Consider the following 22560-nt stretch of genomic DNA (forward strand, 5'->3'; position numbering starts at 1 on the left):
ACAGTCACAGGTCGACCTGTTTGGATCGGAGCACCGAGATGAATTTTACAAGACTTTGTTCAAGAATCGGAGAGGGAATGATACTTACCACTCCCTCCCTTTTAGGTGCTTTATTGGTTACTCAATGTCAAGTTGGATGAAGAATTGAATATTTGAGAATTGACTTTTAGAACAAAAATATTATATATATAAGAAAGAAGGAGAATGTAGGAGCTTGAGTAGAAACATATGTTTTGTTTCCATTTAATTAAGGTAGTAAGCTACTGCACCACAGGCACTAGATGTCAGCAAAGACGACAAGAAATTAACCTGATAAAAAAACGGTACATGATTGTTGGTATATACTCCTTCTTAAAACACTTGCGTTATCTTTCTTACCTGGTGGTTGTCGAGTATATCATGGCCACTAATGACATCTCCATCCTCCTTGGAAGCTTCGTTTAGTACCATTTTCTTTTTAGAAGAATAAAGAGTCTGTTGAACAGTGGCTCCAAGCACAGAATCAATCTACAGACAATACATAAATACAAACCTTACGCCATAGTTCTTGTTTCGACTTACCAATGATCCACCTAAACCAGCACAGCTTCCTAAAACAATAATATCCCAAGCGAATCCATGACAGGGACTTTCAAATGCTAAACATATAGCTCCCATCAATCCTATAAATGCACCGCCACCAATGGAAGCAGCAAGACCAAGAGGAGATACACCACCATTTGTTCCTGGAGGAACTTTCTTGAATGTTGTAATAAGTGTTGGCCAGCCCTTGTTGAGAACGCCAAGTTCACTTGCCCACTATAATCATGTTTGCAGTTGAGTATACATAAAGTCAACCCTTATACTCTGGACTTACGGTGTCGCCAGCACAGCATCCGTAGTGCCTATAAAACATTCGACCATATTAGAACCTTAGATTAAATTAAAAGTTTATCTTACCCAATATAAATCCACATCATTACAGTGTGTAGCTTTGATTGGTCATAACAAGTAGTAGTTGGCTCTCCTAGATAGTGGAAAAGTCCTACAGCAATACCTCCCAGAAGACCATTGCACACTACTTGTGTGAGGTCACGTTCGCTCGACTTTTCATAGTCTATTTCAATAAGTTTTTTTCTGTCTGCTTTGAACTGGGCATTACATTAGAAATGAGAGTTGAATAAGGTATGCCACTTACTTTCGTGAGTTTCGAGCTGGAAAGAAAGAAAGAAAGTAAAACGACAGTGAAAAAGAAGTATGTAGATGAGAAGGTAATCATTCCCAAAAAGAATGCACCCACTGCACCATCAATTGTCAGAGATTTCTTTCGCCTGGTGTGAATGACCATCAGAATGGATAAACCCAAAGCAAATAGTAAACGCGCCATGGTGAAAAAAAAAAGAAGAAGGACAGGAAGAAAACCAAAGGCGGATTTAACGATGTTCAACGGACTTAGTTTATCTGTACGCCTATCGTGTTCCACACTTGTAAATTTAACTTGGATTGTGGATTAAATTTATAGTTATACTGATATTGGTCGTAATGCTTAACCACTGAACAGGGAAATCGACCCAATTAGAAAAATAAGAATATAATTAGCATGACACAACTGTGCGCTTGATATTACAGCCCCACGTATAATAACTATATGCTCTTTTAATGAAATAAAAAAAAACATTGTTTATTGTTACGATTAGAACAAAACAAGGTCTAAAGGGTACGAAAATATTTAATCTGATCTGATCTTGAGGTCGGTCAAGTCAGCATGGCTACCAGCAGTCAAACCGCGAGCACTTGCACGCTCAAAAGACCTTTATAAAAAATAGTTTAATATGTATCCTTCCAGATATAAATTATATGTATACTTACTCTGGGTATCTCATGCGGTAGATAGGCGCGCGTTGAGCATCCTGATAAACAAGTCTTTATATATAATTAGCAAGCATATAATCAATCATACTCTTAATACTTCCTTCTAACTCGTACTATATTTTACTCCATCTTTTTTCTTGTTTTTCTCATTTTTTATCCATTAAATAAATTACCTATACTCGGCCAACTTCTCTGCAGCTTCAAGGTTTTCAGTGTTGATGCGATCCATCTCTGTGCTGGGGGTCATACGGTACTCAATCCACTTTGTGAAAGGATGCTTCTCCTAAAAAGAGAGAAAATAAACATACACACAGCACACATTATGACATTCAGCACATTGTTTTCTTTCATACGGACTATTTATACTCTAACAGGATATAGCTTACTTCACCCTGACCAGTGACATGTTCGCTCACACGATAAAATACAACACCGGCAATAATGGTGAGCAAAGAGTTTCTCCAGACATTGCTGCTAAATCCTATATAAAGCAATAGCCGGGGTAAATAAGCCGCCACAATTCACAGAATAAGCTGTCTATACACCCACTTTCTTCAGGGAAAGACTCTGTAGCATGCTTAGCAGAACCGTGCTCAGACGCGTATGAGCGCTTGAGGATCTGACTAACGGGTGATGATTTCAAGAGAGAGGTTTTGCTAGCAAAGCGCGACGCCATTGGAAACTAAACTAATTCGTACAGGGACAAAGAGGAATCTATGTTTACAGTCTTACTATGCGGAACCTGAAATATAATGTGACGTCCAGTTCTATTATAGCTCCGAGAGCTATCACAAAATAGCGAAGACTTCAGCGGATGCTGTATTGCAAACCTTGAAATATAAGCAACCATGTCGGGATCAGCAAACCAATCGGGCGACGAAGGCGATATCGATCTTAAAGAACAAGACCGTTTTTTGCCGATCGCAAAGTAAATAGCTAATGACGAGAGTATTTATCTGTAGATCTTATATTATTACATCTAGTGTTGCACGCATCATGAAGAAGGCTTTGCCCGAAAATGCCAAGATTGCGAAAGACGCGAAAGAGTGTGTCCAAGAATGTGTCTCTGAGTTTATCTCATTCATAACTAGCGAATATCCTTTATTGATAAAAATTAGATACATAAATATGTGCATAGATATATACATATATATATATACATGTATATATATGTGTGTATGTTTTATATCTAGATTTTAAAGATATTTTATTTTGTCTTATCCTTAACCTTTTTCATACAGCAAGTGACCGATGCCAGCAGGAAAAGAGAAAAACAATTAACGGCGAAGATATATTGTGGGCTATGCAATCTCTTGGATTTGAAAGCTACGCAGGCGCATTAAAGATTTATCTCACAAAATATCGCGACGTAAGTTTACTTAAGAATAAGAATAAAGAACTTTTTTGATTTATCTTTAATCAATTTTTTTAACTCATGCTATCGTAATTTTAATAGACTACTAAAACTGACAGACCTACTACAGCCAAGGAAAAAGAAGATGGACCAATTTATGTTCCTCAGCCATCTGGAGAGCATGGTACCGAAAGTTATTATAATGGTAAATATATTGTATTAAGTATGAATCAAACAAGTTAAGCACTTTAACTTATAAAATGTCTAAATAACAGCTATTGCTCATCAATATTTGGATCCAAACAAGAACTAAGGTTCATTATTCACTATAAGCCTTTCCGCTAAGGCTAGTAATATCATGATTAACTAGTAGTACATTATATACTCGTGTATTGTATACTGGCTTCAAAAAAAAACAAAAAAAAAACAAAAAATGTGTATATTGTATCATTTCGTCTCGTTTAAACATGTTTGTCTGCGATTGGATTTGCATGAATTGTTACACTTCGAATGCGCACTTCCTGTATAGGGCGATTTTTCTCGTCTACTGGCATTTTTTCTATCGCATCTAGAGTAGTATCTGCACCGTCAATAACCCTAAACATGCCGACATTAATAAACCATAGAATCATATTTCAACTAAACTTACTTTCCGAAGATTGTATATTTTGTATCCAAATGTGGGTGCTTTCCATATGTAATGAAGAATTGGGAACCATTTGTATTAGGTCCTGAGTTGGCCATTGAAACAATACCGCGAGCATTATGCTATCAATATTAGCTATATGTTAGCTGTGTTTATTTACATTTAGTATATTGGCTGTTTTTACCTTTAATACAGATCGAATTTCGTCATTAAACTTCTGTCCCCAGATTGAATTTCCTCCTTTTCCTGTACCAGTGGGATCACCCGTCTGAAAACAAATTTCAGTGAATGTATTAGATATATTTTGATTTGGATGAGAATGACTCACTTGTAACATAAAGCCCTTTATATTTCTGTGGAATAGATTATTGTCGTAATATCCACTTGCACATAGGGCAAGAAAGTTCTACAAAAATTGTCAATTGACAAGGTCTGATCGCCAACATTTTATTTTCTTCTCATTAAGCTTACTTCTGCTGTCTTTGGCACAGATTCACAAAAGACTTCTATCTTCAGATCGCCGAGATCGGTATGTAATGTTACAGACTAAAAGATAATATATTTAGTGGCTAATAGCTATGCTAATGTATAGTGATTCATACCATTATTAGTAAGAGATGAACTTAAAGAACTTGGAACGCGGTTAAAGAAGACTGTACAGCACTATGAACAGTCACACGATATCCTCTCAGTATTTGAAGCTGCGTATTTCTTTTCTCTCTCTCTCTTTATATATATATAGTTGTGTAAATGAAGATAATAAATCCATATTTTATGAAGATTTAATAAATACGGCTCAAAAAAAATAGACCCTTTAACTTAGAGCTTATTATCCCATTTCAGAAAGCCGAGTTCAAGAAGTCCAGTAAATGAGATCTGTTTTGATCTCTTTCCTTATCGTCAGCAGTTTTGCGAATCTTCAGTTTGAGCTAATATTTATGCGAAAATTAAACACCACCTCCACTAAGAAACAAGTAGGCGAAAATAAGAGAATCTACAATTTATCTCTGTGCCTACCTTTTTACCAGTAATTGCACTACGAGGGTTACTATCATCGTCACTCAAACTGCTTCTCCTCTTGCTTTTTCGCTTTATATAAAACTATAGTTAAGTAACCTACCCTCAAGTAACATACCACATATTGACTTGTTCTCTCATCATTAATTCTATTTATATTGCTACTATTGCTGTTTTTACCTTTTTCTTGTCTTTATTCTTACTCTTGCTTCTACTCTTGTCTTTACTTTTACTTTTTTTGGACTTTCTCTTGGAGTCTCTCTCGTCTAATATCCTGTATAAGCATAGCTTCTTTTTTCTTGTCTTTGTCTTTGTCATTTTCTTTTCTACCTTGATCAGATTCGCTTCCACTTGTGCTGCTATCATAAGAGCTCGCTGAATGACTTCTCGAATGATTGCTATGAGAGCGACGTGATCTCTGTCGCTCGTCTCTGTGATTTTGGCGAGGAGATCTCGAGCGTGAGCTAGATCTACCTGTTAGATTATACACATTTAAATTACAAGCCAAGGCAAATAATGCCAAGGCGATGCGAGTCAATGATGAATAAAAATAAGGAATCATCGCCGACCCCCGTGTTGATAGGTTGGATTCACAATAAAAATGATGAACACGCCATTGAAACAAAAAGATTGTGTGAGGAACAAGTATTGTCAAAATCAGACCATCATCACATACCTCGAGAGCGCTGTTCAGAATGGCGATGAGAGCTTTGGCTTTTTACAGATCTGGATCGTCTACTATCATTAGATGGAGAAGAGTGTCGACGTCGTGTGGGTGAGCGACTACGATCTCTTTTGTAGCTAGAATCTCTTGAACCTCGATCTGATAAGATTAACTATAAGAAAGAGCTTTCTGTGATGAAGACCAGAGTTAATGAAAAATGCTTCACCTCTTTCTCCCATGATTTTCTTGTAGATAATAATAACAAGGTAAAGGACAACCAGCTGTTGCCATAACTCAAAAAGATGTTACAAGCTGCATCACAGTCACAAGGACTTTATTTGTTGAAAATAAAGCAAAACACATTTGTAAGGCGTACAATTCGAAAATACAAGGCGCATCTTTAAGAGTTACTAACCATTATGAATGGACCTTCTTTTCAAATAAACAATACAGAAAGGTATTCTTAGTTTACTAAGGAGCATATTAAACATTTTGACATTATCTTCTATATAATGTTTACTCAACTTTTTGTTTAAAGGTGTTCTCCAGTGTCCTCAATCTAGTACCTAAAAAATCTAGGATCGGTTCAATGGACAAATATATTACTGTCAGCTATTATTATGTTATTAATAAAAAATAAACAATAATAAATAGCCAATATTCTGGTGAAAATCGATCATATATCTAAGCAAGAGCATAGTAATTACTGAGCTGGACCAATTCACGGAGAGATATAGAGTAATATAAAGAACAAAAAATACTAAATTCAGCCTCTAAAATAATAAGAGTTATTCTCATTGACAGCCTTACAAGTACTTTCGATCCATATTTTCTTTCTCTCTCTAAAAAATTCTCTTTATTTTATATTTAAAATATAATAAAAAATGGATCACTCGAGCCTTAGTATGCAAAGGTTTATAGGTCTGAAAAGACAGGGCCTTATGAACCTCTTCATGATGTCATTTCCACTCGTATATAACTTCTTCGCTTTGGCACAACTATGGAGACTGTATACTACTATTAAATCATTCCTTACTAAAGTACCATACCAAAAAGACTTTAAATTAGCATGTAACAATGGTCAATTACTCCTGGTCATTGTAAAAGCTGAATCTAGTATTTTTGTTCTTTTACTCTATTATCTCTCCGAAAATTGATCCAGCTCAGTAATTACTATATTCTTGGTTAGATTAATGATCAACTTCCATCAGAATATCGGCTATTTATTATTGTTTATTGTTTATTTTTTATTAATAGCATAATAATAGCTGACAGTAATATATTTGTCCATTGAACCGATCCTAGATTTTTTAGGTAATACACTGAGGAGGCTGGAGGATACCTTTAGCATAATATATCTATCGACAGAAGCAAAAATTAAACCCTTTTTGGCCCTCGGGTGTACCACAAAATGACTTTTACGAAAATACAATTAAAAATACAACATCTACGTAGAGTAGCTATCAACCTGATCGGAGGGATCCTGATACCTTATACTCAAAACCGCGTCTGTTCTTCAAATGTATTTATTTTTTTATCCAAAGAAGTCTAAAAGAACGTCTACATTATGGAAAACAAAATGGAGACCGTTGCTTCAAAACAATACGTGTATCGGAAGCTAAAGGATCTTCCAATAACTGGTAATTTTAGCCGAAAAAGTTTAATTCTTTAAAGGAGCTCGCACTAGAATAGATCAACTCAAGCAAAGAATTTGGCTTTGGTAAAAAAAAATTCGGAAAACTTACCCCACGAGACGTATCAGTCGTTCAAGCACTTATTGATACAATAAGAATATGAATCTAGGATGGCACTCTTAGTCCCGCAAAGTATACCGACAAAAAAGGATATCACTTTTTCTGCATTGCACCTCTATACACTTTACAAACTAAATTTATTTAAATTGATGCTAAAGTTTTTTTTTTGGATTCTGTTGAAACAAAGTGGCGTGCCAAGCTTTCCAGACTACTTAAAAGGTCCTTCGCAACTCCCGTAAGTCCTTCAGACTTTGCAATTGATATTAGGAATGTGTGCACTGTTTGGGTGGTTTGCCCTGATATACCAAGACCCATTACGGCCGTAAACACTTCCGGTACCATTTAACGGCAAAAAACAACTCTTGATGAGTGCTATCACTTTTGCGGCTATAATGACCCAAGTTCCTTGAGAATAAAGCATAGAGATGATAATAAAATGGGTTTTAAACGGATCAACAAGCTACCTTCTCCAAAAACAACAATAATCAATAACTTTTTTAAAGCTTGTAAACAAAAAATATTTCACTTTGACACCATATGCAAGTACTGCTCTACTGACTAATAATAATAAAAAACAAATTTGCCCTTTATACAATTTAGCCTAACAATTATGTCAAACAGGAGTTCAAAGATAAAATTCAAAACATATATAAGAATACAGCAGGCGGTGGCTGAAGTATGTAAACGCTTAACAATTAAAAGCAAAAAAATACAGACAAGGAAGCAGAACTGGAGAAAAAACGGCGAGTAGGAAGTCCCTCTAGACATTATCCCATAACCCCTCAAGATACAGCGGTTCCACAAAAAACCATTATTGCGTTTGGGGCTACAAGATTTAGTCCCACGCAGCAAGAAAAAAACTGCGCTTATTAAGTCGATTGAACGAAAGCTGCTACAAATGCAGACTGAGGACCTTCACGTATATATTTTTGACGAATTCCTTGTAAGCCAAAATTTTAATTCCTGTAAAACAAGAAATCTCGAGAATGTCATCACAGCCAAGCCGAGGCGAAGAGTATATATAATATTAAAGGGTAAAGAAAACACTTGTAATATAACTTCAAATCGTGATATAAACGCTACGAAGAACATTTACGATATTTGCATATTTGCTACTCAAGATAATAACTCACGTAGGCCCCCTTTTCAGCATCAATTAGGAAAATGATTATTCAGTGTATAATAGATCTAACTATCTAATACATCAGTACAGGTAAGCACAATTATAATTATGTATAGCTCGTTTTTGCAAATTAAATCTTCAAATTGTGCGCCTTGTATAGTGTGTTTTACTGTAGATATTTTATTGGGAACACATCCAATTGACGGGGTATTTGTTAATAAATTCACAGCCTCTTTAATAAGGAGCATATTTGACAAACTAGTTTATCTTACGTCGACACTCAGAGATACTGAATAATATATATGTATGGATTCTATTTATCAGTAGTTTTGTATTTACTTCATACAATAAATGGATAAATAGTATTAGAGTGTCTCAACTACTGTATCTGTAAATTAAATAAGGGATTTCGTAAAGCCCTGTACTTTGATTTTAGGCACAATTCTTTGTCTCTGGTTTAATTAGTACGATTAATAATAATAATAATAAAATATTTAGAGATAGTATGTTTAGATCAATCCTTAATATGTAAATATATATACATTGAATATTTCGATATTATCTTAACAAAATATAGTGAGAAAAATAAATACAGGGATATTCACGATTTTACTTTATCAGTATGATAGAATGTATATATCTTAGAAGAAGAAGCTCTACAATACTTTAGACTTCTCTTTTATTTAATATAGAGACTGAAATATTAAAATATATAAAAGAAGTCTTTAGTTTAACAAAAAAAACTATAGAAGGTGTATAAGGCTTGAATATTCAAAAAAAAGTTTTGATGCTATAATCCAGGAAAATGTTTACTCCTCAGACTAAATGCACGGCTGACTGATACAAATGTTTTTATAGGTGCACCAGCACCTTTGTTATGGAAGGAGCAAAGTCACTCCACGAAGCTTTTTAGATACGAAAAATGCGCATAGTAAATTTACTCTAGTATTATAAGTCATACCAATACATTTTTAATGTATAAATAATGACTTTATTAAGAGTTACTTTTTGAGAAGAAGAAAAAAGACCTTAAAAATATTTGATACTTATCCCTGATCGTATCAAAAAGGAGAGAAAAAGCTTTGGAGTTAAATACGTTTTTTCTCTATATTCATTGAGGTCAATTTTTTTAGATAACGTTTGTTTGTTTTCAATATTATAACAAGCTAAAATTATATTTATAACACGGTTAATGGCTATAATCAGCTGTGTAGGCAGTAACATATATATATAATTCATTTAACATCTCTCCCTCTTATTGTATTAAGTAATCTAGTGTATTTAATAAGTAGTAATTATTACTACAAGTGATACTTTGCTAGAACGTACGCTTCTTTTGCTTTATAAACACACTCGTACAAATAAACTTCTGTCGATATAGGGTAAAATTCTCGCTTCAATAATTGAAATGTATTAAGCTCTATTAATCAAATTGTATCAATCAATGAATTAAGTCAATTTATGAATTATTAGTATGTACTAACTCTGTTCACCAGCGTACGCGATTAAATATTAGACTATTTCAACCAAATAATTACACTGCGTCGTATATAAATCCTGAATATTACTTGGCGTCTGTATTTTATTTTATTTCCTAAAAGACTTTGTCAGCATTTATATCTTGGTAATGGTTTGTTTTTCCTTTTCTTATAAAAATTGGACAATAAGCATGGTTGTCTAGTATATCATTTCTTATCATTAAAGTTTATTTTTTTATAGAAATTCTCTCAATGATCTGGTTGATTACCTGGTAAAAAAAACACCAGGTAATCGACAAAAATATCCACCCGGAATTGAATAAATTATTATATAAAGCAATCTTTTAATTAATTATCTGGTTGAATTAATCTTATGTTTAACTGTGCACACTGACAACAGCATAAGGAAGAGGTCCTCTATTATAGTATATCGGATAGGTTATATGTGCGTACATATATTTGTTTTATAAAGGAATTATTGATAGGGTAACTGGGGTTACAACTGATGATAAAAAGGGCTACTATCTCTTTTAATAAACTTTACTTTATAGTCTTGTGGACCAAAAATAATTCCTTGAGTCTTGATATTGTTCAAATCGACAAATTCTGGCTTCCCATTTGCATCTAATGGTGCTTCAATAGTGCATTGTGCCAATACGCGTACACACATATTAAATACTATCATTTCGGCCTAATGAAAAGTAATCATTAGTATTCTTATAAAAATCTGGAAGCATCGTACAAATACGTTACCAAGTGAATTCCAGGGCAGATACGTCTTAAACCAGAACAAGCGTATAGGTGTTAATATTAAAATAAATTGTTTGTTTTATGTGGTACTTTACCTTCCCCATCCAAAGGCATAGATATCGCGCTCTTTTATACTTCCGCTGGAAGATGCGCTCCAAGTCTTTGTTGTACCCAAAAATCTCTCGGGAATAAATTTCTCTGGGTCCTCATATATACTTGAGTTCATATGCATAGCATGCATGCTGCTAATCAATATCGTATCTTTAGGAATATGGTATCCAGAAATGTTTACTATTTTTTTAAAGAAAAAAAGGCATTAATTGTGAGATACGGAGAACCTTAAAAACCGGGTATTCTTTTAATTACCATCATTTGCCGTAAAGTGAGGAATACCAAAGTTTGTAATAGATCGGAAACGCAGATTCTCTCGAAGAACTGCTGTGGTATAAGGGAACTCATCTCTACTCGAGAATGAAGGTAGGCTTCCGTATTTAACGAGAAATTCGTCAACCTCATCGCATATTTTCTTTTGCACATCAGGATATTGAGGTAATATACCAAAAAGCCACGTCAATGACATGCCAGTTGTATCTCCTCCTGCTCCAAATACATCATCTAAGAAAGGATACTGTCTCTGGTTAGGTTTGTTAGATTATATTGAAAATAATACCTACTCAATAAGATAGTCAAATCCATTTCGTCCAAACCAAGCTCCTCCTTGATTGAGTATGCCACTTTAGTGAGACATTTGACATCTCCATCTTTAGCCTCGCGAATCAAGACTTCAAGAACTTTGTCTCTTTCGTTGATAATATCATTCATAGCCTTCTTTTGACTCGAAAGATGGTTAATCCAACTTAAGCTTGGAAAGAAAGCGCCAATATCACCTGCAGCCCCAGCATACACAATACTTCTCTCTGTTATATGGATCAGGGAATTTAAAGTTGGGTCGTTGATAGATGTTACATCCTTTCCAAAGACTGCTTTAAAAACCGTTCCATATGTAGCCATTTTCATGTAGCGTACGGGAGAAATTGCTCCTTCTTTATCCGTGTCTTCTTTTAAGAGCTTGATAGCGTTATCCGTTATTGACACACTACTTTCTGTAATCTGATCAGCATTTTTTGGAGCCAATATCGAAAGAGCTTTAACACAAAGAAATTAGTATATTTGTTATTTTCTTGTTACCCGTTTAATTTAAGTTACCAGCAGATCTTGTGCTTTTCCATTTTTTGCCTGGCTGATTAAATATCATGCCCCTGTATACTCAAAAATAATAATTAATATTTACTTTAAATGAGACTATTTCTTACTTTCCACCCTTGCTGTACATCCAGTAAGCATAACTGTGCTTGTGTCTGTCAGATGAGTTTATTCCATTCCTAACAAATAACTCGTGGGCCAAATAGGGATCATTTATAAGAACCCATGGCTGAACCCCCATATCAAGACGTATTATTGGTCCTATGGATCAAATAAATAATTTAATATTAGTCTCCTAATACACAAAAACGGTCAAAACATTATAAATACCAAGCTGTTGGTGCCACTTTTGTACTTTAAAGCTTGGTGCTTTCCCCAGTGACAACATGTGACCTAAAGACAAAAACTTGTTAGTTTCGTATATCAAGTATTATTAGCTGAAGTATTTGATATATAATACCAAAAAACGGATATCTTCCTGACGGAGAAGGTATTTCTTTGTATCCTTCAAGCTTCAAACGCTCGCTTTCCTTTCGATTTTGGCAGATGTTGGAGAATAGGGCAAAAACAAGTCTGGCAGCTAATCCTACAGTTACAACACCTACAAGAGGAAGATAGTGTTCCTCTTTCTGTAAGACTTCAAGCCACTTTTTGTCCATAATGTATTGTAAGAATAATATCAAGAAGAAGAAGAATACAAAAAAAATTTACTGCGATTGTTTTTTTTAGCTGTATTTAAATGCATTTTAACGTTGTAACCCTGGATCTGTGAGTCGTACAACATATAAGGTGCAGATTGTGTCCATGCTTTCTATCCACAAACAAGTATATCAGTTCTTTATGGTAGACCTCGCTGTTTATGAATACTCTATTTTATTATTGGTCGTACTATGCTGGATTTTTGGTGGTAGTATCTAAGCGTGTAGGTCACAAGTATATGTTTGGCATTATGGAATCCAAGTACGAGCATATGGTTACTCAGAGTAAATTAAAGAGCAGCGAGGCTTGTCTGTGTGAGTTACAAAATATAATCTCTGTATTTTGCGCCCTTGAATAAATATTGCATAGTTGATCTACAACAAAGTTTTAGATATTCACATGAGACATCTTCTCCTAAATTTATCCAGAGAGAAAGAACGGGGTTTTGTATACATATGCAGATACAATAATGATATCCTGCTATATATAATTAAAGTGTCCTCAATGTGAAATGTCAAGTATCTCTTAATTCAAATATGTAAAACAAAAAGCTTGCTTATAAAATAATCAGTAAAAAATCATTGCTCTGTTATCTCTATAATTAAGAGTTTCATAAATTCGTTCCTTTCTCAACTTTCTTCTGTTTAATGTATATTTGACACCCATTATTTTTTTAAAATCAATTTTTACTCAAATATACAGTATTTGTTTAAATGAAACTTTATTATGGCTACTTGAAAGTATATGATATATATTTAAGGTAAAAATAATCAAAGAAGTATAAATATGTAAAATTTAAACAGGCAAAAAACAATATTAAGAATCATATTAATACACTCTGACAAAAGAAATCATTGTAATTTGTCTAAAAATAAGCCTATCTTTTGAGCATACTTTGTTTGTTTTTCTATAGATAATATGCTTTTTTTAAAAAAAAAATCAAGCCTTCGTGTCAATATGAGATATAAAGAAAACCAAAATTTCGTGTTATAAACTTGAGTTCCCAGAGTTTGACCGTAATAATCAACAGTACCATCAAAGGTTGGGAGGAGAATGACACAGTAAAACAGACACCAAGGAAAAACTTTGTTTTAAAGATGTTACAAATAGTTGTTTAAGTGTGAGACGTAGTTCTTTCGAAAGCTATCCGTATCAGTAAAGGGACTTTGCAACTGTTTGTTTCATTATATGTAAAGATACAGTTATTCGATACCTTAAGGCATTTTCTTTGGTTCTTATATCCCCCAGTTCAAATCAAACTTTATCCGTGAGCAGAAAAAGAATTAATTGAGTTAGGTCAAAGCTAAAGTTAGTTTTGGTATTGAGGATTGGAATAGGATTGTACGATCAGGTGAGTCGAGATTCACGTTAAAGGACTATAATTATTATCTATCTACAATTTGTGATCTAGAGAAGAGGTATCAAGAACAGCATGCTTTTTTTTTACAGAAAATATGTAGATATTACTGTGTTTGTATGAGATTATTTCTGAAAGGACGCATAGCCCAAGGTACGTACGTTAATTGCTTGTCTAAAAAAAATCAATTACTGGTTCAAAAAAATTGACATTAAAATAGCGACCTTTGTGCATTTTAGAAAAACCAAAATAAAATTGCCTTAAAAGGAGATTTAATGGTTTTTTTAAAAAAATTATAACTTTAAATCAAGTGTAACGAAGGAAGAGAAATTTGAAAAAAAGGGTCTCTTAGTTTTCAAGTTTGCAACCAGTTATATTCTCTTAATTTTTGTACTAAACTACTCTATAGAAAATACTAGTAGAAAGAAATGAAATTATTTAATATTTCCTCTTGTAATTTTAGCTTTATTATATATATCCGATAATGTATATAGGCAGATTTGAAAATTTGATCAATTTAATCTGGTATGACAAAGACAGTGTAGTACCCGACATTTGAAAAAAAAAATATTAAAAAACCGAATGCACAAAGGTCGCTAATATGCTTATATTCCAAGAAATATTGCTCAAGCTGTCGTACTGAGCCTTACACGACAAGGTGATAAAAGCGTTGGAAGGTTCAGCGCTTTGACTACTGGCTATCGCAAAGTCTGGGTCTGAACTCAATTTGGCATGTTTGGTATGCTTTCAAAGCCGAAGTTCAAGAGAAAAGTTTTATAAACAATGTCCAAGACCTCAAGGTTTGTATTCTTTTGGGCTGGGGGACCATTTAATTGAGAAGTGATCCATACTCTTCCAGAAACTATGCCCAATAGAGTCAAATTGGTGATCAAAGCTTGTGGTCGCCACACCATACATTTTAAACCTTATTTTCTTTTATAATATATTAAGATACTTGTGATTTATCAGGACTGTAGGTTACCTTTTATTGGCTGGAATGTATTCAAAAGTAAATCAGAATAGTTCTTTTTTTTTTAAGAATAAAGATAATGATTTATTTCATTCGAGCAAGTTGTACTATACTATGTTGATGAGGTTCACAAACAAAAATAGTTTTAATTATCTCTTAAATATAGAAGTTTACACCACGTTTATAGCAACTAGGTAACTACATGACGTAGTACTCTTCCAAGAATATGTAAGCAATATGAGAGTCTATTGGATAAAGCATTCCTAGAAATAAATTCGCAATACACCAAAAGAATAATGCAGATTCATATAGGAATACAAGCCTCAAACACAGCTTGCTTATTTCAGGATATATACTATTGAGTTTTCAATGTTTTATTTTCGTCTTTTGCTGCTTCTTTATGCTACTTTATGTTGTCGAATCTTATAATATAATCCTTATGATTTTTAATACAAATAAGAACAGATTAGCTAATAATAACATATAAAACTAACTGTACTATCTATAATGCACATATCTCACAATCCAACGAGAATTACACTGAAAGTGAGTAAAATAGAATGTTAATGAATGTCAAAAGGATATTCTAGTAAAATAATGGTCTACACTACTTCTTTGGGCAATTCGTCGCTTTGGGGGCAACACAGAACAGTTAATTGGCTCTTTTTTTTTAAAAAAAATAAAAATCCCCCATTTCGGTTTGGAAGTGTACTACAGCCTTGTTGTTACATAATTTATATATATATTGCAGCAACTACTGTACCTAAAGAGTTAATGGATTGTTTTGTTTTCGATAATTAATAAGGTTATTGTTGAAGAACGCAAATAGTGCTTTAAATACTGGTACATGAATTAAATAATATAATATGTCTACATTCTACAATTAAATGGAGTAAACTTGTATGAAAGCCATCTTAATGCTTAATGTTTGTTTATATATATATGTCTGTGTGTGTGTATTTGATTTTAATAAACAGCTAAATATATTATTGACAAATATACTACTACAACAAAAACGTGTAATTATTAATTCATTTCCTAATCTAGAAGTTAAATGTATTTTTCCAGTTTTTGTTTGTTTGTTTGCTTGTAGGGAGCCACAGAGTCCGGTTTGTTAATAAAACTTTACATTGTAAGCCAATATACGTTTTGAAAGTCTATAATTAACTTATAAAATGTATTATAAAATAAGATATTTCACTGTAAAAACAATAATATTAAAGCCTAAACCTTTAGGAAATATTCAGTAATGCAAATTCTATGAAAAAATAACTTAGTATTTATATATTTCTATTCCATAATGGTTTATGTACCAACTAATGTTAATCTCTTATACGATTGACAGCCAAAATTTGTCTTTCGGTCAGATAATCTTTTTTTTAGTAGATACAGCTTTTATAAGGGCCTAGTAATAACTATGTAATATTGTTTTAAGTAAGATTACTCGGGTATCAAATGAATAATCTCGATATAGTATTTAATATTGCATGAAAGTTTTATTTACAGTCACGAATACTATATGGCAACCCCAAAGAAGCATCCGACTATAAAACATGTTTTATTGCTTCTAGATCAGTGCCACAATATGCTAAAAGCCCCAGGAAATATACATGATCAATATGGTCAATTTTAATGTTTAAATGAAGTGTTAGGAATATGCATGATTAATTGAATTTAGAGCCTTTTCTTTCTTGTAATAGTTTATTAACCTTATTTATTTTTTTACTTATTTGAATCTTCTAGTGGTAATGGCTACTCAACAGGTCTTATTGATACGTGAATCTTATTTCATTAGAGGCACGGACTGTGTACTTGGATAATTCTTATCATAAATTTATAGTCTTATTTCTCAAAGTAACAGCATATCTCTATGCTTCTATTCACAACCAATACTTCCCTTCCTTTATATCATGCTTGCTCAATTCCCAGGACTTCATTACAATTGGTGACACATTCAAGATATTACGCCGTATCACATAATTTGGTAAGTAAGCGTGCAGGTACATATTATGAGCAGCTTCGTTTTTAATGGATTTTTAACACACATTGCAAAAATAATTGGCTCTTAATCGAAGAGATCAGATAAACTTATAAATTATTTTATTTTGTCTTTAAATGATGGTACAACACTACAAACTAGGTCCGCCAAGTGAGAGTTAATTATAAAACTGAGTAAATCGCCCTTCTTCATCAATTCATACATCTTGCTTTGCTCTAGCTTAAAAAATGCGGTTCTCTTTTATACTTGCCAGTATTGCCATATGTCTAACAGTAGATGCTCTCCCTTTGGGCTCTATTCGACGCGAAAATATCATTGAAAAAAACACTCTTGGCCCTAGACAGACTGTGGAGTTAAAGGGAAAATTTTTACATGTTACGGGTAAACAATATATTCAGTTTTTATTAGTTATATTATTTAAAAGCCACTATTAAAGCTAATATGTGTACTACTATAGATATTCATCTTGATGCATATTACTTGGCAAAAACGGATCCTTCGAACCTATGCCACCGTAAAAGCTCAAAGGATTCCAAAAACGTGTCTGGTAAATTTGGAGCGCTTGGTACTGACTGTGACTCTCCTACATCCTTAGTAAGTAGATAATGATTATTGATTTATTTTTAAACTAATTAATATTACAGGTGCAAGCCTCTTTTGATTTTATGAAGCAATCCCTGAGTGATGTTGATTTTGTTATCTACACCGGAGATACGGCACGACATGTACGTAATCGCTTATTTTCTAATCTCACTAGATATTAACATGTTGTCTTTTATTATTTAGGACAGAGACGACTCACTAAAGATTACAGATAAAGATATTCTGGAAGAGCATACTGTTGTGACTCAGTATTTTAAAGACACTTATAATATTCCAGCCATCCCATTTGTGAGTATAAATCTCGATATTATAATATTACTGACAATCTGTTATTTCATTTCATTCTATTTTTTAGATTCCTACTATTGGAAATAACGATGGGTTTAACCACAATGATGTAGTTATTGAAGATCCTATATTCAAGTCTCTTAAGACCATCTGGGCTCCATTCAACCTAAATTTGACCGATGATTTCAGTGAGGGTGGTTATTTTGTTCAAGACATCATTCCAGGAAAACTACAGGCTATGAGCATAAATACAATGTACTTCTTTTCCAAGAACTCTGAAGCCAAGAATTGCAATACTGCTGGTACCTCTGGTGCCTTACAAATTACTTGGATGAAGAAGGTTCTGGACGCCGCCCGGACAAAGAAAACAAGTGTCTATGTTGTGTAAGCTAAGAAAACAGCCCACTAATATACATAAAATATATTAATCTTTGCCCGTTATAACGCCCTTTACCAAATAGTGGACACGTTCCTCCTAACGATGATGACGCCTCTGAACTTTACAAGTCCTCTTGTCACGAACTGTATATTGATTTGCTAGGCTCTTATGGCGATGTGATTGCTGGACATTTCACAGGTCATACAAACTGTATGTATATACATTTACGACAAAGAATATACCTGTATCCCTCACACATTTTTATAGCTGATATGTTGACCGCCATTGTTAAGGATGGATCAAGTTATTCGTCTCTTTCGGCTGTAGACGATAGTAGCGAGCTTACTTCATCGTCTATGGTTGATCCAAATGTTGCAACTGTGCTGTTCAACGCCCCATCTATCATTCCCGTAAACAATCCAGCCATTCGTGTCTATAACTATGAGACCCAGGGAACTGAGTAAGTACTGGAGATAGAATTTTGTAAGTACCTTTTTAATATACTGACAACCGCTTTTAGAAATCCTTTTGGTACTATTCTCGACTGGATACAATACTATGCTGACCTTGAAGAGGCTAATGACAGTGGAGAGTTGGAATATAAAATTGAATATCAAGCCTCAGAACTTTTTGGTATAGAGACTTTCGATGCCGCTGGTGTTTCTAAAGCCTTTACAAAGCTTGCAACGGACAAGACTATCCGCAAAAAATACATTAGCTACGTATCGGTCAGCTCTTAATATAGATCTTTACTTATATACTCTATCAATAAATAAGAGTGTATTCATTTGCATGTACTATATTTTTTAAAGAATTAAAGTAAAATATCTTGATTGGATTATCAACCTAATTATACGTATAGACTAAAGCCTATGAATCAATGTTTTTGGACTGGAATTATTATAGCAATGTAGAAATCTCAAATTTGGAAACATATGTCGCTATGAGATCTAGCTTTTGCTATGCTATATTCAAGTAATAGTTTCTGAATTTACATAGGTAGGTGATATATTGATTTTGCCATGCTTTGGCAGCAGGGTACTAATACTTCCAAAATCACAATAGACTTTTATGTTATTATGAAAAGGAAATGGTAGGCACTGTTCGTTACAAAGGAAAATAATAATAATAAAAAAAGCTAATAATACTCATCGCTGTAATTTAAACGGTTTTGTGCACATATATATCACATCAGAATATTTACAAGTAGGTCAGAATATAAGCCTCTAGTAGTTTCTTTTTTTTAAAAAAACCCCCCTAATTTTCTTGTTTGAATATGTTTATTGACTTGGGTACAACAAAAGAATTAACGGTCTGAATTCAAAGTTAAAACACTGTAGTAAGAACATTATTTAATTCAAACTTATATTGACCAACAGACCTGGATAGCTCTTTAAGTTTTCGTTATCAATTTAATATTTTATTTATGTAATGTCTTCCTATTGATTTCATAATTACAATTTCCCAGTTAAGCACGCTAATACAAATATTACTACTTTGTGAAATGGATATTATTCTGCCCATATGTTGATTCACAAAGGTAATATGATAATATTTATTATTTTTGTACCTTTGTTCCTTTGTATAGATACCCTTAAAGTACACTCCTCGGTGAAATGGTGAATAATTTGAGGATGAACTTGTGTATTTTTTTTTACCAGGAACGGAGTCCGCTTGACATGTTGAAGCGCTAGATAACATATGACCATTGTTAGAACAATATGCAATGTAATTGATATGTACAGCAATATAGAATAACTTTACCGGTCTTCCTCTTCCTTTGAAAGCAACATCTGGTGGATCTCCTTTAAATCTTCTTGTCTGCTCCCATTCAGGTTTCTCTGCATCACGATCTTCGTACCGCTTATAAGAAGGACGATATGACGATCGAGTATGTCTGTCTGGAGGAGGACTACTGCTTCTCTCATCATCTCTTGATCCTCTTCGGCGATTGATGTTCCCGATTTTTCTTTGGGTCTCTTTGGGTTCTTTGACATTTACAGGAGATACTGAGCGTTGTGGAATGCGATCATTAATTGGGCTGCGACTGAGACTACGGCTGCGACTGAGACTACGATTAGGGCTGCGGCTAAGGCTACGATCATTTATTCGGCTAAATTTTCGTCGAGCTAGATCAATCGAATCTACACTAGGACTTCTATGTCTCAATCGTTTCTTCTCCTTTTTATCTTTTTTGCTTTTTCTCTCCTTTTTACTCTTTTTAGACTTTTTACTCTTCTTTTTTTTTCGCTTTGACTCTTCTTCAGATAGAGAATCTGAATCAGATTGTTCGGGGCTAGCCGATCTGGATCTCTTTCTGGTTTCAGTCGGTTTCTCAACATCATCACTAGCCTTTTCCTTTACTGATTTCATAAAGAACAGTAACCGATCGTTAATATTATTAAATTTCCAAAAATTGTATTTTTCTTCTTACTCTTGACACCGGGAGGAAGCTTAAGTACAAGTTCACCGCAATTTGCAATCATTACTGTTCGCATAGGGCGATCTCTTTCATCAACAGGTTCATTCTCACATTGTTCGATAATCGGGAAACCAGACACCACACGTCCGAATACAACATGCTTTCCATCAAGATGCGGTGTAGGGCGGGTCGTGATGAAGAATTGAGAAGACTGAGTATTAGGACCACGATTAGCCATACTCAACAATCCGTGAGTGGTATGTTTGCGAGCAAAGGACTCGTCTGCAAATGTGGCACCAAAAATACTTTCTCCTCCAGTTCCATTACGACGTGTAAAATCTCCACCCTGAATCATGAATCCTTTGATTATTCTTATTCGCATAGTTAGAATCTTCGATCTTCTCAAACCAGTCCAAATTATTTATCTTTGATGCTAGATGGAATTACCGATGGAAAATGGATCCTCGAAAATGTAAAGGCATGTTGCTCAACTTTCCTAATCCTTTTTCACCTTTTTTTCATAAACAAAAAAAAATAACAAAAAACAAAAAAAAACAAAACAGAGTATGATGTTTGTATCAGATCATCGTAAGTAAACGTTTAATTTTAATGTACTCTAGTTAATTAGCATTATCTTTTTACCTGTACAAAGGGCACGAAAGTTTTCGGCTGTATTGGGCACTTCATCAGCAAAGAGTTCAAAAACAACTCGACCAACTGTTTATAGTGTTTTTTTCATTAGTCTTGTGTTTACAAAATACAAGTTACTATATGTTAATGGGGATGGATGAAAATTACTTCGTTGACCGTCAATATCAATGTCAAAGAAGACACGTGGGTTGACCATGATGAAGATGGAAACAAGTCAAACAATCCAGCTTTCCTGCTTCTTTCTTAAAACAACGCTTGTGTGAATTGGAAGCACCGATTTCCTGTTCCCCAGTCACACCAGGCAGTCCAGTGAACTCTGACGACCACTATGGGAAAGAAAAGGACAGATTTGGGGTAATTTGAAGGGTATCTTCAAGAATGGTTCTAGGTGCTAGTTTGCGTAAAACACTTTTTTACCTTTTATAAGATGTATTTATATTAGATGGTACATCGTATAATTACCTTGTAAAACAAAAAATGTGCTGGTTTCTTTTATAGCAAGATTCTATCAATAAATGCTTGTAGATTTTTTTAGCTATTCATTTTAAAAGTTTATTAGATAATAATAGCAAATAAACGAAAGAAAAACTTAAATTGAAACATGTAAAAGGAAGAAAAAAATATTGGTTTACCAATATAATATTATTGGGTTGGATGACCTTTCACCTTTTATTCAAATATAGACAGATATTCAGGGCTTATACCCCCTACTATAGATTTTATATGGTGTCTAAACATTATTATATTTTCTGAAAATATTTAAATTTCCAATATATTCATAGCCTGGTTAGACCTCGCTACTTATATTTATCTTAGAAGTATATATAAAGCATACTTATAGTAATGTTCTTTTTAAAAGGAAAAAAGAGACTTCTTTCCACCCCCTAGTCAATTTGATTCAAGACCTTTATAGCTGAGTCAGAGTTCTCAATTAGATAACCTGGTTTGCATTATCAAACACGGTAGGTACATATTTGTTAATATAATACAGAGGACACGTCTAACGTCCTGGATAATTGAGATCCTTTATTCTCCACAACTGGGCGTCATTTTTTTTCCAGGAGCAAGATATCAAGAGATTATATAAACCCATTCGGTGCTTAATTGAAAAGCTCTTCCATACGATATATCTTCAAACAATCTTTGAATGGATTTCTTTAGAATGTTTTTTTTTCTGTTTTCGCTATATATGTGCTCTATCGCTGAAGATTGACAATACGCATACAGTTGCATTACTTTATTTGCTTTTATGAAAATTAGCTGAGCAGGTTGGTGTTATTAAAAGTATAGAGTCATCCTAGAAAAATATTATTTCGAATTAAATACGTTTTGTTACTTATTTCTTTTCCTCT

The 22560-nt window shown here is 33.7% G+C and overlaps 10 protein-coding genes across 10 annotated transcripts; 3 read left to right on the plus strand and 7 right to left on the minus strand.

The window, feature by feature from the left end:
* Window positions 1-249: 249 nt before the first annotated feature.
* PHYBLDRAFT_91853 (hypothetical protein) lies at window positions 250-1360 on the minus strand (the record flags this gene model as incomplete). Its single annotated transcript, XM_018443774.1, has 6 exons — window positions 250-309; window positions 379-507; window positions 562-798; window positions 857-884; window positions 940-1130; window positions 1178-1360. Coding segments are annotated over 6 exons (828 nt in total), but the record flags the coding sequence as incomplete, so codon positions are not given.
* A 244-nt stretch (window positions 1361-1604) lies between these two features.
* On the minus strand, window positions 1605-2528 carry PHYBLDRAFT_75685 (hypothetical protein; the record flags this gene model as incomplete). The annotated part of the gene is made up of 5 exons (XM_018443088.1): window positions 1605-1790; window positions 1849-1902; window positions 2025-2134; window positions 2238-2332; window positions 2401-2528. Coding segments are annotated over 5 exons (469 nt in total), but the record flags the coding sequence as incomplete, so codon positions are not given.
* Window positions 2529-2696: 168 nt separating this feature from the next.
* PHYBLDRAFT_130211 (transcription factor CBF) lies at window positions 2697-3651 on the plus strand (the record flags this gene model as incomplete). Its single annotated transcript, XM_018429345.1, has 5 exons — window positions 2697-2779; window positions 2835-2945; window positions 3091-3220; window positions 3308-3410; window positions 3481-3651. 5 exons carry the CDS (start codon window positions 2700-2702, stop codon window positions 3516-3518), a joined length of 462 nt encoding a protein of 153 aa, XP_018297865.1. The 3' UTR covers window positions 3519-3651.
* A 15-nt stretch (window positions 3652-3666) lies between these two features.
* On the minus strand, window positions 3667-4397 carry PHYBLDRAFT_14803 (hypothetical protein; the record flags this gene model as incomplete). Its single annotated transcript, XM_018431997.1, has 4 exons — window positions 3667-3802; window positions 3855-3973; window positions 4036-4257; window positions 4323-4397. Coding segments are annotated over 4 exons (552 nt in total), but the record flags the coding sequence as incomplete, so codon positions are not given.
* Window positions 4398-4690: 293 nt separating this feature from the next.
* PHYBLDRAFT_58872 (hypothetical protein) lies at window positions 4691-5771 on the minus strand (the record flags this gene model as incomplete). Its single annotated transcript, XM_018440395.1, has 5 exons — window positions 4691-4780; window positions 4869-4952; window positions 5049-5338; window positions 5545-5691; window positions 5759-5771. 5 exons carry the CDS (start codon window positions 5769-5771, stop codon window positions 4691-4693), a joined length of 624 nt encoding a protein of 207 aa, XP_018297867.1.
* Window positions 5772-6416: 645 nt separating this feature from the next.
* On the plus strand, window positions 6417-8706 carry PHYBLDRAFT_162882 (hypothetical protein; the record flags this gene model as incomplete). The annotated part of the gene is made up of 7 exons (XM_018434702.1): window positions 6417-6632; window positions 6988-7172; window positions 7474-7521; window positions 7887-7962; window positions 8074-8229; window positions 8495-8499; window positions 8526-8706. The coding sequence occupies 7 exons, from the start codon at window positions 6417-6419 to the stop codon at window positions 8704-8706; spliced, it is 867 nt and encodes a 288-aa protein (XP_018297868.1).
* A 1529-nt stretch (window positions 8707-10235) lies between these two features.
* On the minus strand, window positions 10236-12499 carry PHYBLDRAFT_162883 (CYP5206 protein; the record flags this gene model as incomplete). The annotated part of the gene is made up of 10 exons (XM_018434703.1): window positions 10236-10304; window positions 10432-10578; window positions 10641-10665; window positions 10733-10928; window positions 11004-11269; window positions 11308-11782; window positions 11844-11896; window positions 11951-12101; window positions 12171-12233; window positions 12301-12499. 10 exons carry the CDS (start codon window positions 12497-12499, stop codon window positions 10236-10238), a joined length of 1644 nt encoding a protein of 547 aa, XP_018297869.1.
* A 4593-nt stretch (window positions 12500-17092) lies between these two features.
* Window positions 17093-19114, plus strand: PHYBLDRAFT_58875 (secreted endopolyphosphatase; the record flags this gene model as incomplete). Its single annotated transcript, XM_018440396.1, has 9 exons — window positions 17093-17246; window positions 17323-17459; window positions 17510-17590; window positions 17652-17756; window positions 17824-18140; window positions 18218-18345; window positions 18403-18595; window positions 18656-18863; window positions 18998-19114. The coding sequence occupies 9 exons, from the start codon at window positions 17093-17095 to the stop codon at window positions 19112-19114; spliced, it is 1440 nt and encodes a 479-aa protein (XP_018297870.1).
* A 293-nt stretch (window positions 19115-19407) lies between these two features.
* Window positions 19408-19992, minus strand: PHYBLDRAFT_157352 (hypothetical protein; the record flags this gene model as incomplete). The annotated part of the gene is made up of 3 exons (XM_018433606.1): window positions 19900-19992; window positions 19706-19825; window positions 19408-19574 (listed from the first exon to the last, which is right to left on the minus strand). Coding segments are annotated over exons 1-3 (218 nt in total), but the record flags the coding sequence as incomplete, so codon positions are not given.
* A 512-nt stretch (window positions 19993-20504) lies between these two features.
* PHYBLDRAFT_15321 (hypothetical protein) lies at window positions 20505-21404 on the minus strand (the record flags this gene model as incomplete). The annotated part of the gene is made up of 4 exons (XM_018433091.1): window positions 20505-20928; window positions 21005-21068; window positions 21200-21274; window positions 21356-21404. 4 exons carry the CDS (start codon window positions 21402-21404, stop codon window positions 20505-20507), a joined length of 612 nt encoding a protein of 203 aa, XP_018297872.1.
* Between the last annotated feature and the right edge of the window lie 1156 nt (window positions 21405-22560).

Source organism: Phycomyces blakesleeanus (genome assembly GCF_001638985.1).
Source record: "Phycomyces blakesleeanus NRRL 1555(-) unplaced genomic scaffold PHYBLscaffold_2, whole genome shotgun sequence".
NCBI classification, from domain to species: Eukaryota; Fungi; Mucoromycota; class Mucoromycetes; order Mucorales; family Phycomycetaceae; genus Phycomyces; species Phycomyces blakesleeanus.